This window comes from Otolemur garnettii, unplaced genomic scaffold (assembly GCF_000181295.1).
Source record: "Otolemur garnettii isolate 467f Iridium unplaced genomic scaffold, OtoGar3 scaffold00025, whole genome shotgun sequence".
NCBI lineage: Eukaryota > Metazoa > Chordata > Mammalia > Primates > Galagidae > Otolemur > Otolemur garnettii.
The window spans coordinates 14,393,867-14,407,221 of NW_003852420.1; the positions used below are offsets into that span (position 1 = coordinate 14,393,867).

At 42.2% G+C, this 13,355-nt stretch overlaps 1 protein-coding gene across 1 annotated transcript in view; it reads left to right on the forward strand.

The window, feature by feature from the left end:
* The window catches only part of KIF3B (kinesin family member 3B), a 51,038-nt gene that overhangs the window by 24,305 nt on the left and 13,378 nt on the right, over positions 1–13,355 (forward strand). Inside the window, exons 2-5 of the mRNA XM_003788086.3 lie at positions 3,314–4,781; positions 8,908–9,009; positions 9,205–9,327; positions 9,433–9,551. Of these exons, the coding sequence (XP_003788134.1) occupies positions 3,378–4,781; positions 8,908–9,009; positions 9,205–9,327; positions 9,433–9,551 (1,748 nt within the window). The 5' untranslated portion in view covers positions 3,314–3,377. The remainder of the gene's footprint in view (positions 1–3,313; positions 4,782–8,907; positions 9,010–9,204; positions 9,328–9,432; positions 9,552–13,355) is intronic.

Here is a 13,355-nt window from a genome sequence, read left to right on the forward strand (position 1 = left end):
AAAAAAAAAGGGCAGCCCCTGTGGCTCAAAGGGGTAGGGCACTGGCCCCATATGCCAGAAGTGGTGGGTTCAAACCCAGCCCCGACCAAAAAACTGCAAAACAAAAAAAATAGGAAAAAGATTTGATGGGTATCCTGGAGAACATTTTGGCGGATACCTATAGTCCCAACTACTCGGTAGCCTGAGGTAGGGAGATCACTCGAACCCAGGAATATGAGGTTGCTGTGAGCTATGATGATGTCATTCAAAAAAAAAAAATCTTTTAATCAAGAACCATGTGAATTGGCTTGGCGTCTGTAGCACAATGGTTATGGTGCTGACCACGTGCACCAAGGCCGGCAGGTTCGAACCCAGCCCAGGCCAGCTAAACAACAATGACAACTACAACAATAACAACAACAACAAAATAGCCGCGCGTTGTGGCAGGCACCTGTAGTCCCAGCTACTTGGGAGGCTGAGTCAAGAGAATTGCTTAAGCCCAAGAGTTTGAGGTTGCTATGAACTGTGATGCCACGGCACTCTACCCAGGGTAACACAGTGAGACTCTGTCTCAAAAAAAAAGAAACATGTGAATTACTTATTTTTAAAAATCGCCACACTAGATTTTCAGGAGTTTGAGGTTCTTGTATGTACCTCTTTATTCTAACCTGCTCCCTCCCGACACCTCCCAGATGACTCTCTGACTCATTTTTCTGCTCTCTGAGTTTTCTTGCACTTAGTAAAGTTCTCTCTTTTTTGTTGTTGCTTAGAAAAATGTTAACACCTCTTTTCTTGTTTGCATTCACATTCTCTCTATCAAATTTATTGGTTAAATAAGTGCTTTCTATGTAATGCATTATACCACATCCTCATTTATTTGCATAGGCTGGTTTTGTTGGTGATTTTAGAACTGAAAAATATCAGCAGCACAAATGAGGAACTACAAACAGTACAAATGAGTATACAGCAAAAACTGTTTCTCTCTCTTCAGACTTCTGAGTCCCCACGGCTCCTAGTTCTCCTGCCGAGGCTGCCACTGCTGCCATTTTAAATGTTTACTTCTAATAATCTTAGATGCAAAGCAAATGTGTAACATGCATAGAACCCTCTTTTTTGTATATATTTACTTTTTTTTTAAAAGACTATTTTTAGGGAAGTTTTAAGTTCATAGTGAAATTAAATAGAAAGCACATAGATTTCCCTTATACACCTCCACACATACATAGCTTCCTTCATTATCAATATCCCCCATCAGGTGCACATTTATCACAAGTGACAAACCTACATTGACACATCATTATCATCCAAGGTCATACATTACATTAAGGTTCAAGCTTGGTGTTATGGCTCCATTTTACTCCCTGTGCACTGTACTATGTGTACTGTTCATCAGCTTCTTTTTCTTTTTAACAACGTATCTTGGTATAGGATTATATTTAGATTGCCATGTCCTTTTAAATAACTTACATAGGATTCCACTGCCTATATAGTCAGTATATTATTTATTTATTTTTTATTCTTTTTTTGAGGCAGAGTCTTACTATGTCACCCTCGGTAGTACGTCATGGTGTCACAGCTCATAGCAACCTCAAACTCTTGGGTTTAAGCGATTCTCTTGCCTCAGCCTCCCAAGTAGCTGGGACTGTAGGCGCTTGCCTCAATGCCTGACTATTTTTTGTTGTTTTTTTTTTTTCTTTTTTTTTTTTTGAGACAGAACCTAAAGCTATCCCCCCTGGGTAGAGTGCCATGGCATCACAGCTCATAGCAACCTCCAACTCCTGAGCTCAAGCGAGTCTCCTGCCTCAGCCTCCCAAGTAGCTGGGACCACAGGCGCCCACCACAACACCCAGCTATTTTTTGGTTGCAGCCGTCGTTGTTGTTTGGGGGGACTGCGCTGGATTCGAACCCACCACCTTAGGTGTATGTGGCTGGTGCCTTAGCCACTTGAGCCACAGGTGCCGAGCCTTTTTGGTTGTTGTTGTTTTTGTTGTAGTTGTCTTTGTTGTTTAGCAGGCCTTGGCCAGGTTCAAACCCGCCTGCCTCAGTGCCCTGAGCTACGTGCACTAAGCCTCAACATATAATTTAATCAGTCACCTCTTAATGGGAATTGGGGTTGCCCACAGTCTATTTCTACCATAATATATATCCATGTATATATGTCTTTATACGAGACATACTGGATAAGTTCTTAGAAATATAATTGCTGGTGGCACCTGTAGCTCAAGTGGCTAAGGTGCTAGCCACATACACCAGAGCTGGCTGTTCGAATCTGGCCTGGGCCTGCCAAACATTGACAACTATAGCCAAAAAAGAACCGGGTATTGTGGCAGGTGCCTGTAGTCCCAGGTACTCCGGAGGCTGAAGCAAGAGAATCGCTTGAGCCCAGGAGTTGGAGGTTGCTGTGAGCTATGATACCAGAGCACTCTACCCAGGGCGACAGCTTGAGGCTCTGTCTCAAAAGAAAGAAAGAAATATAATTGCTAGGTCAGAATATAAGTGCATTTCAAGTTTTGATAGATACTGAAGAACCTGTGTAAGTTGACCACCCAAGGGACTGTAACAAGCTGATCAACATACAGAGATAGTCAACACAAGGAATTAAGCCTACTGTATATTTAGTATATGTGGTACATGTATTGTCTGTGAAAATTAAGTCAACTACCAGGCACTGTGGCTCATGTCTGTAATTGTAGCACTCTGGGAGGCTGAGGCGGGTAGATTGCCCTGAGCTCACAGGTTCCAGACCAGCCTGAGCCAGTGACACCTCTCTAAAAATAGCTGGGCATTGTGACAGGTGCCTGTAGTCCCAGCTACTTGGGAGGTTGAGGCAAGAGAATCACTTGAGCCCAAGATTTAAGGTTGCTGTGAGCTGTGACGTCACAGCACTCTAGCCAGGTTGAGAAAGTGAGACTTTGTCTCAAAAAAAAAAAAAGAAAATTAGTTCAACTTAAAAAGGTGGTCAGTATAAGGAGGGGGTTGACTATGGAGGTTCTACTATAGTTCCAAATTGTTCTATCTAGAGGTTATAGTATTTCAATAGGATATAAGACCACCTAGGCTTTTAAAAGATTTCCAGTGGCCTCAGCCTAAGATATAAGATTAAGTATTGATTAAGGGGAGAACAGGCTAGTAACATTGTTGGTAGACAGAGTTTTGCTTTGTTTTTACCCATTGAAGCTGGTAAGATCCTGTGAGGAGATACACAATGTGGCATAGTTATTAAATATAGCTGTCAATAGGTTAGCAAGATGAGATGACTTGGGTGTGTCAGCTTCTGTCAAGCAGCCCCCAGCGACCACTATACTGTACTTACTTACTTTTGCTTTATTTCTAGGACCTTAGCATCCTGAGACATTTTGGATTCATAGCCCTCAAGACTGATCCAGTCAGAGCTCATCATGTCAAAGTTGAAAAGCTCAGAGTCAGTCAGGGTGGTGGTTCGCTGTCGACCCATGAATGGCAAGGAAAAGGCTGCTTCATATGACAAGGTGGTTGATGTGGATGTGAAGCTGGGACAAGTGTCTGTGAAGAACCCCAAAGGAGCAGCCAATGAAATGCCCAAGACCTTCACGTTTGATGCAGTCTATGACTGGAACGCCAAGCAGTTTGAACTCTACGATGAGACGTTCCGACCACTTGTGGACTCTGTCCTGCAAGGTTTCAATGGGACGATTTTTGCCTATGGACAAACTGGGACTGGGAAAACCTACACGATGGAAGGAGTCCGTGGTGACCCTGAAAAAAGAGGGGTCATTCCTAATTCATTTGATCACATCTTCACCCACATCTCTCGATCCCAGAATCAACAGTACCTGGTCAGGGCTTCTTACTTAGAGATCTACCAGGAGGAGATCCGAGATCTGCTCTCAAAGGATCAGAGCAAAAGGCTTGAGCTCAAAGAGAGGCCTGACACTGGGGTGTATGTGAAAGACCTGTCTTCCTTTGTCACTAAGAGCGTGAAGGAGATAGAGCATGTGATGAATGTGGGGAACCAGAACCGTTCTGTCGGTGCTACCAACATGAATGAGCACAGCTCACGTTCTCATGCAATTTTTGTTATCACTATCGAATGTAGTGAGGTGGGCCTTGACGGTGAAAACCATATCCGTGTAGGGAAGTTGAACCTTGTAGATCTTGCTGGCAGCGAACGGCAAGCCAAGACTGGTGCACAAGGGGAAAGATTAAAGGAAGCTACCAAGATCAACCTCTCTCTTTCAGCCTTGGGTAATGTCATCTCTGCCCTGGTAGATGGCAAAAGCACTCACATTCCATATCGGGACTCAAAGCTTACTAGGCTCCTCCAAGATTCCCTGGGTGGGAATGCTAAGACTGTGATGGTGGCCAATGTGGGGCCTGCTTCTTACAATGTAGAAGAGACTCTGACCACTCTGCGATATGCCAACCGTGCCAAAAACATTAAGAACAAACCAAGGGTCAATGAGGACCCTAAGGATGCCCTCCTTCGAGAATTCCAGGAAGAGATTGCTCGGCTCAAGGCCCAGCTGGAAAAACGGTCCATTGGCAGAAGGAAGAGGCGAGAGAAGCGGAGGGAAGGTGGTGGCAGTGGTGGGGGTGGGGAAGAGGAGGAGGAGGAGGGAGAAGAGGGTGAGGAGGAAGGGGATGATAAGGATGATTACTGGCGGGAACAACAAGAAAAACTGGAGATTGAGAAGCGTGCCATTGTAGAGGACCACAGCTTGGTTGCAGAGGAGAAGATGAGGCTGCTGAAGGAGAAGGAGAAAAAGATGGAGGATCTGCGGCGGGAGAAGGATGCTGCTGAGATGCTGGGTGCTAAGATCAAGGTACAGTATCCTTCCTTATGCCTGTGCCCTACCAGTGCTTTTCTTTTTACCAAAAAAAAAAAAGGTATGAGGGATGATGTCTCTTTTAGTTTTGCGTTCCCACTAGGCTCTGTGATATCCACTGCTCAGTAAACCTTTCTGGAACTGAATTAAAATGAAAGTGATTTTTTTCAAATTTGTAAATGGAATTCATGATAAGCATAATCATTACGGGCAGCACCTGTGGCTCAAAGGAGTAGGGCGCTGGCCCCATATACCGGAGGTGGGGGGTTCAAACCTGGCCCCGGCCAAAAACTACAAAAAAAAGAATATAATCCTTACATATGTGCAAGGCCTAAAGAACAGCAGTAAAACTAACACCATGTACTTTCTGAATGACGGAGCTCCTGTCTTCAGAAGCTCCTTGTGGTCCCCTCCACCAGAGATAAACATCATCCTGAATTTGCTGTTTGCTGTTTCCTTGCTTTTCTTTGTAGTTTTGCCACATACATATAGATCTCTAATAAAATGTAGTTTAGATTCCCATATTTGTTTCCTTTTGTACGAATGGAATCCCACTGCTTAAGTTTGATTTCTTTGCCCAACAGTATCATTATGCTCTTGAGGTCCACACTGATGCCTGTAGCTGTTTGTTATTACTGTTCTGAGTATTCTGTGGTATTCCATTCTCTAAAAGTACAGATTGTTTCCACTTTTTGCTGTGGAGGTTCTTGTACTTGGCTCCTTGGCTCCCAGAAAGCATGAAAGTGCATGAGTTTCTAGCACCATTAGGTCCTAATGTGTGTGCAGCTTCATCTTCACTAGACAAGGACAAGTCATTTCTAGAGTAGCCGGTTTCATGCTTACAATCCTAGCACTTTGGGAGACCAACGCAGGAGGATCACTTTAAGCCAGGAATTTGGGACCAGCCTATGTAACATAGCAAGACCTCCATCTCTACAAAAAGTAGAAAAATTAGCCCAGTATGGTGGCATGTACCTGTAGTTCCAGTTACTTGAGAGACTGAAGCAGGAGGATCATTTGAACCCAGGCGTTTGAGGTTGCATTGAGCTATGATGATGACACTGTGCTTTAGCGTGGGCAACTGAGTAAGACTCTGTCTCAAAAAATTAAAAACATAAAGTATAAAAAAAATAATATGGCTGTGCAGATTGAAGCATCTACCAGCAGAGTGTGAGTTCTGGATGCCCCTCATCCTTATAAGCACATGTATGGCATGGTGTCTCAGTGTGGTTTTAGTACACAGTACCCTGATTGCACATGATACTGAAGAGTTTCACTATCCCCCAGATGTCCTCCTGCTATTCCCTTGTAGTCAGCCCTCTACCCCAGCCTCTAACCCCTGTGTGCTAATGTATTTCTTTGCATACCCGTTTCCCACCCGGCGGCTGAGGAGTAGTGTGGCGGCACCCATTGCCTTGTGTCTTCTTTCTGGCAGCTATGTCCTGTTCCCGCAGCTGCCTGGACTCTGGACTGCCACTGGGCTTTAATGGCTACTTTGGTAGCCTTGGAGGTTTGAGGATGGCCGCTGGGTAGACACAAGCCAGAACTCCTTGGAAGTGTCAGGTTCTGACTTACTGAACTTATGCAAACTTTGATTTCTACTTTAAAGCCTATCCATGTTTATGATTTAAAAAAATGACAAGTTCTCTCTTTCTTGCCTCCACTTCCCTCACTGTATGAAGCTGTATGTGTGCGTCTGTGACTTCATAGTAGCCCTTTCACAGAGCTGCTTCAGAGGCAGGGATCTGAAAACCATGAATGTTTCCTCCAGCACTTTTAAGACTTGATGTGAAAATGGAGTCATATGCTACACAATTAGGAGGTAACTTTGTTCCAGGGAGGAGCTTACTGTGAGATGCCATGTGTCAAGTGCATGCCATCTCTCCTCACTACTGTTCTCAAAATGTGACTGGGTGTGCCCACCTTTGATTTGCCTACTGTTTTTTTAGGATCACATCTGTTATTCAAGGATAGGAATACCTAGGCAGGCATCCTCAAACTTACAGCCCACCTAGGACATTTATCCAGCCCGCGGGGTGTTTTTGCCGCTGCTGCCTGCCCTGCTTAGCAGCCGACTCATCCCGGGGCCCATAGTCCAGCCCTCCAATGGTCTGAGGGACAGTGAACTGGCCCCCTATTGTTTAAAAAGTTTGAGGACCCCTGACCTGGAGTCTCTAAACAACCTCTCAGAGGAGGTTGAACTCTCAGAGGCAAAGTATGGCAAGATTCAGCATTACTTCAAGGTCACTGCATCTCTTTCATAAAAATATTTTAAAGTACATCTATGGAGAATGACATTACTTCTGTCTGTCTCAGCCCCTGGATGCTGTAAAATCATAGAACAAAAGAATGTTAGAGCTGGAAGGTGTGTGGGTTGGAGGTTAGTGATCTAGTTCAACCCCTTCATTTGAGAGAAGGGAAAACAGGCTCAAAAGACTTGCTGAAAGATGGCACCAGGGTTGCAGTGAATGTTGATATTAATAAGTCCCTTGAAAGCAAGGTTGTACGGTTTTGGAGTTCTGTGCTTTTTAGATGTACATTATCCCTATGGCTTCAGCCCCAAGGTATATGCTGAAGGCTCCAAATCTGTATTCCTAGTCCAGAGCTGTCTCCTCCCATCCAGGCCCAGCAGCCTTCTGCCTACTGGACATCTCCACTGAGATGCTGACAGCTACCCAGAGCCTGCTCCTGCTTCCTTATCTGAGAAGCCAGACCCCTGGGAGTCATCCTTGCTGGCTGCCCTTCTCTCTCTCTTTAGAGCCCAGTCAGCCCCAAGGCCTCTGGATCCTGCCTCATCAGGGTTTCATAGACCCAGACTTCCCTCCCCTGCTAGGGAGGAGCCCTATCCGCCACAGCAGGCTCCTGTCTGGTCTCTCACCATTCTGCCAGCCCTTTTATGGTCATTCTTCCCTTTTCAGGGGATCAGTATTTCTAAAACACCAATCTGATTGTGTACCTTCATGTATACCTAAAGAACATGTAGTGGTTCCTGAGATCCTCAGGGTCAAATTTAGTCTTTTAACAGGGCTCTAGGCCAACTTCATGTATCATCACTCCTTACCCCACCTTCTCAGAAAAAGAGCCTTGCTTTCCTTAAATAGTTCCTGTTTCTTACTTTAGCTCTCTGTGCAGATGGCCCTTCAGACAGGAAGCTTTCTCTGACTCCATCCAAAAGTCTCAATTCTCCAGTGTACCTCTCCCATTAATGACTGTACTTTCCTCCTGATGGCATCTGACACCATCTGATAAAAGCCTGCTTCCTTGTCTCTGTCTCTCTGTGGACTGAGATTTGTGATTTACACTCAGGGTTGCACTCCTAGTCCCTAACAGGAGCTACTTAATATGTTCTAAGCAGGATTATGCTTTGTAGCAACAAAAAAAATACAGCAGAACCTCTGTAAGTTGACACCCAAGGGACTGTAACAGACTGGTCAACATATGGAGATGGTCATCATCATAAGGAACCATATGTGCACGTGACCCACATACAGTCTGAAAATTAGGTCGACTTATGGAGGTGGTCAATGTAGAGGAATGGTTATTTGTGGAGGTTCTACTGTATTTTGTTAAAGAAAGGTGAAATTCATGAATGTCTGGAGAAGTTGTATGTTGAGTATTTACGAGATAGAATCTACTCTAAAAATGACGTTGCTCCAGCCCCATGTCAGTAAAGGAAGAGTATAGCTGAGCACAAGATTATTTTTCCCCCAGAGTTTGTCCCTTTGGCTCAGTACTGAGCTCTTTATTTCCTTCCTCCCTTCCTTCCTTTTTTCCTTCCTTCCATTGCCCTGGGTAGAGTGCTGTGACATCATAGCCCTCAGTAGAGTGCTGTGGTGTCATAGCTCATGGCAACCTCAAACTCTTGGGCTCAAGTGATCCTCTTAACTCAGCCTCCTGAGTAGCTGGGACTACAGGGGCTCACCACAACATGAGGTCTCACTCTTGCTCAGGCTGGTCTCAAACTCCTGAGCTCAAGCAATCCACCCTCCTCAGCCTCCCAGAGTGATAGGATTAACGCGTGAGCCACTGTGCCCACCTGAGCTCTTTATCTTTCATGGGCTTCTATATAGAGTCAGGTTTTGAGGGAGATCATAAGATGGATTTTATTTTGCTTCTCCCTCAGGCCATGGAGAGTAAACTACTTGTTGGAGGAAAAAATATAGTAGATCATACAAATGAACAGCAGAAAATTCTGGAGCAGAAACGACAGGAAATTGCAGAACAGGTAACTTTTCAATCTTTGGGGACAGAAAGGAGTGGCATAAGGTATCTTTATGGCACAGAGTAAATATCTCTTTAGATTCTCTTCAAGGGACATGGGCACAAGTTGTGTCAGTCTCGTTCTAGCAGGAGACGCTAATCTGTATTCTTGTATAGACAGTCTCCAGGGTAAGCTAATGAACTTTGTGATGTCACTCAGAAACGTCGTGAAAGAGAAATCCAGCAACAGATGGAAAGCCGAGATGAGGAGACTTTGGAACTTAAAGAGACGTATAGCTCATTGCAGCAAGAAGTGGACATCAAGACCAAAAAACTCAAAAAGGTATAAATGAACAAGGCCCCGCAAGTACCTTGACACTTGGGGAAAAGAAAGAAAATGATTCTTTGGATGGACACTGTCCTCACTACCTCTCCCCTCCGGTTCCAGCTCTTCTCCAAGCTTCAGGCGGTGAAGGCTGAGATCCATGACCTCCAAGAAGAGCACATCAAGGAACGCCAAGAGCTGGAGCAGACTCAGAATGAGCTCACCAGGGAGCTGAAACTCAAGTAAGTGCTGGACCTTCTATGGGACCCCCCAGCCACTTGCTGGGACACACCTCTGATGACAGGGCCCCTGCCCATTTCTCTCCATCTCATCCCCTACTATCCTATCTTGCATTTATTCCTGAGAAAATCACTTTCCATCTCTGGATTCCACCTGGTAACTGAAAGTCTTCATCAGATGTTCTCCAAATTCCCTTCCGCTCTACCTTCTTGAAATTTTTATAGGTTCTGGCCTCTTATCTATTGATAAGAATGAATTGTTTATTAACTTGACTTTTTTACTATTCTGAAATTGTTTTCTAGATGGATACATCCAATTTTTTTCACATTCATTATTCTGAAAAAATTTTCTAAATAAGCACCCAAATGCCCATCACCCAGGTTCAGTGACTAACAAGATTTTGTCATCTATTTTTCATAAAAATACTTTAAAGCCAGTATTACTTTATGTTACCTCACTCCTGTGTACTTACATACATAACCACACAAAAAAAGCTTCATTGAGACATAATTTACATACTATATAGTTCACTTATTTAAAGTGTACAAATCAGTATTTTTAAAATATATTCATGGGTTGTGAAATCATCACTATAATCTAATTTTTAAATTTTTATTTATTTATGTTTTTTGAGACAGAATCTCACCCTGTCGCCCTGGGTAGAGTACTGTGGCATCACACCTCACAGCATCCTCAAACTCTTGGGCCCAAGCAATCTTCTTGCCTCAGCTTCCTCAGTAGCTGGGACTATAGGCACCTGCCATAACACCCAGCTATTTTTAATAGAAATGGGATCATACTCTTGCTCAAGCTGGTCTCCAGTCCTCCTTGGCCTCCCAGAGTGCTAAGATTATAGGTGTGCGCCACCGTGCCTGGCCCCTATAATCTAATTTTAGAACATTTTCCCTCCTCAAAAAACATTTCCCCATCTGTACTAATTAGCAGTCACTCCTCGTTACCCCCTCTCCTGACCCAATGTAGCCACTAATCTTCCTATTTCTGTGGATGTGCCTATTCTGGACAGTTCGCATAAATGGACTCATACAATGTGGTCTTTCCTGACTGACTTCTTTTGCCTGATGATTTGAAGGAATTTATGGATCAATAGATACTTAGTTGTGTTGGCATTATTCATTCTTTTTTTATGTCTGAATACTATTACATTGTATGGATATGTCACATTTTATTTATTTATCAGTTGATGGACATTTGGATTATTTCTAGTCTTTGGCTACATGAATAAAACTGCTATAAGCATTTGTGTATAAGTTTTTCTATGGATATGTTTTCATTTCTCTGTGATACATACATAGGAGTGAGATTGCTGGGTCATGTGGTAACTCAGTGTTTAACTTTTTGCGGATCTACCGAACCTTTCCACAGTGGCTGCACCATTTTACATCTCCAGTAACACTTGTTATTGTGTGTCTTTATTATAGCCATCCAGCATGGGTGTGAAGTAGTACTTGGTTAAGGTTTTGATTCGTATTTCCCTCATGACTAATGATGTTGAGCATCTTTTCATGTACTTCTTGGCCATTTGTATATCTTCTTCTTGTTCAGATCCTTTGCCCATTTTTAAATTGGGTTGTCTTTTTGTTACTGAGTTTTTAGAGTTCTTTATGTGTTTGTTCTGGATACCAGTCCCTTATCAGTTCCACAATTTGCAGGTAACTTTCTCTTATTCTGTAGGTTGTCTTTCTTTTTTTTTTTCCTTTTCTTTTAGTTTTATTTCAGGTTAATGTGAGGGTACAAATGACAAAATCAGAATATTTGAAATTGTTAGGTACAGTCCCTCCTGTAGCTATGTCCTGCACCCAAAACATGTATAGGTTATCTTTTTTCTTGATGATATTGCTTATATTATAAAAGATTTCAATTTTAATGTAGCCTAATTTATAGCATATTTTATTTTGTTTTTTGTACTTTGGGTATTGCATCTAAATTTGTGATTCTGAATATTTCATATAAGTTTATAAATGAAATAATGTGACCTTTTGTGACAGGCTTGTTTCATTTAGTGTACTGTTTCAAGAGTCACCCATGTTGTAGCATATATCAACATTGCATTCTTTTTTCTGGCCAGATAATATTCTATTGTACGAATATATCACATTTTATTTATCCATTCATCAGTTGATGGAAATTTGAGTTTTGTCTTCTTTTTGAGTGTTGTGAATAATGCTGCTATGAACATTTATATACAAGTTGTTTTGTGGACATATGTTTGAATTCTTTTAGCTAAGAGTCTTATGATTTTAGGTCTTATATTTAAGTATGTAATCCATTTTGAGTTGATTTTTGTGTATGGTGTGAGGTAGAATTCCAAACACATTTCCTTTCCTAGAGATAGCTAGTTGTCCCAGCACCATTTGTTGACAAAGCTCTTCTCTCCCCCATTTCATTGTCTCGGCACCCTTGTCAAAAGTCAGTTGACCATAAATGTAACCCCTTTATATCTGGACTTTCAGTACTATTCCATTGGTCCATATGTCTAGCCATATGCTAATACCATACTGTTTTGAACACTGTAGCTTTGTAGTAAGCTTTGAAATCGAGAAGTGTGAATCTTCTAACCTTGTTTTTTTTTCCAAGATTTTTTGGGCTATTCAGGATCCCTTGCATTTCCATATACAGACATACCTCATCTTATTGCACTTGACTTTATTGCACTTCATAGATACTACATTTTTTTTACAAGTTGAAGTTTTGTGAAAACCATGTGTCAAGCAAGTCTATTAATGCCATTTTTCCAATAGCATGTGTTCACATTGTGTCTTACAGTTTGTGTAAGCATTTTTAGTAATAAAATATTTTTAAATTAAGGTGTGTGGTGGTTTTTTTTTTTTTAGAAATAACACATATTTAATAGACTGAAGAATAGTGTAAACGTAACTTTGTAAACATAACTTTTCCACAATGGCTGCACCATTTTACATTTCCAGACATCATCTTTTCCACATCCTTGTTTTTTTGTTTGTTTTTTGTTTATTTTTGAGACAGAGTCTCTAAGCTGTTGCCCTAGGTAGAGTACTATAGCATCACAGCTCACAGCAACCTCAAACTCTTGGGCTTAAGCAATTCTTTTGCCTCAGCCTCCCAAGTAGCTGGGACTATAGCTGCCCACCATAACGCACAGCTATTTTTGTTGTTGTTGTAGTTGTCATTGTTGTTTTAGCTGGCCTGGGTTGGATCCAAACCCACCAGCCTTGGTGTACGTGGCTGGTGCCTTACTCACTGAGCTACGGGTGCTGCCAGCATCCTTGTTGACATACTTGTTATTGTGAGTTACAGCCATGCAGAGTGGGTGTGAAGTAGTACTTCATCAAGGTTTTGATTTGTGTTTCTCTCATGACTAATGCACCAGGAAACCAAAAATTCCGTGTGACTTGCTTATTGTAATATTTACTTTTTGCAGTAGCCTACAACTGAAATCCACAGTATCTTTGGCATATGCCTGTGCATTTTAAGATCAATTTGTCAATTTCTGCAAAAAAGCCAGCTGGGGTTTTTATAGTGATTGTGTTGCATGTATAGATCAATTAGAGAAATATCAATCATCTTCACATTCAATATTCTGATCTATGAACGGATTTTTCCATTTACTTATTATTTAATTTCTCTCAAGAATGTTTGTTGTTTTTAGTGTACAAGTGCATTTCTTTTGTTAAATTAATGCCTACTTTTTTTAACGCTATGGTATTTGACATTATTTTCTTTTTTTTTTTTTTTTTTTTTTTTGAGACAGAGCCTCAAGCTGTCCCCCTGGGTAGAGTGCCGTGGCATTACAGCTCACAGCAACCTCC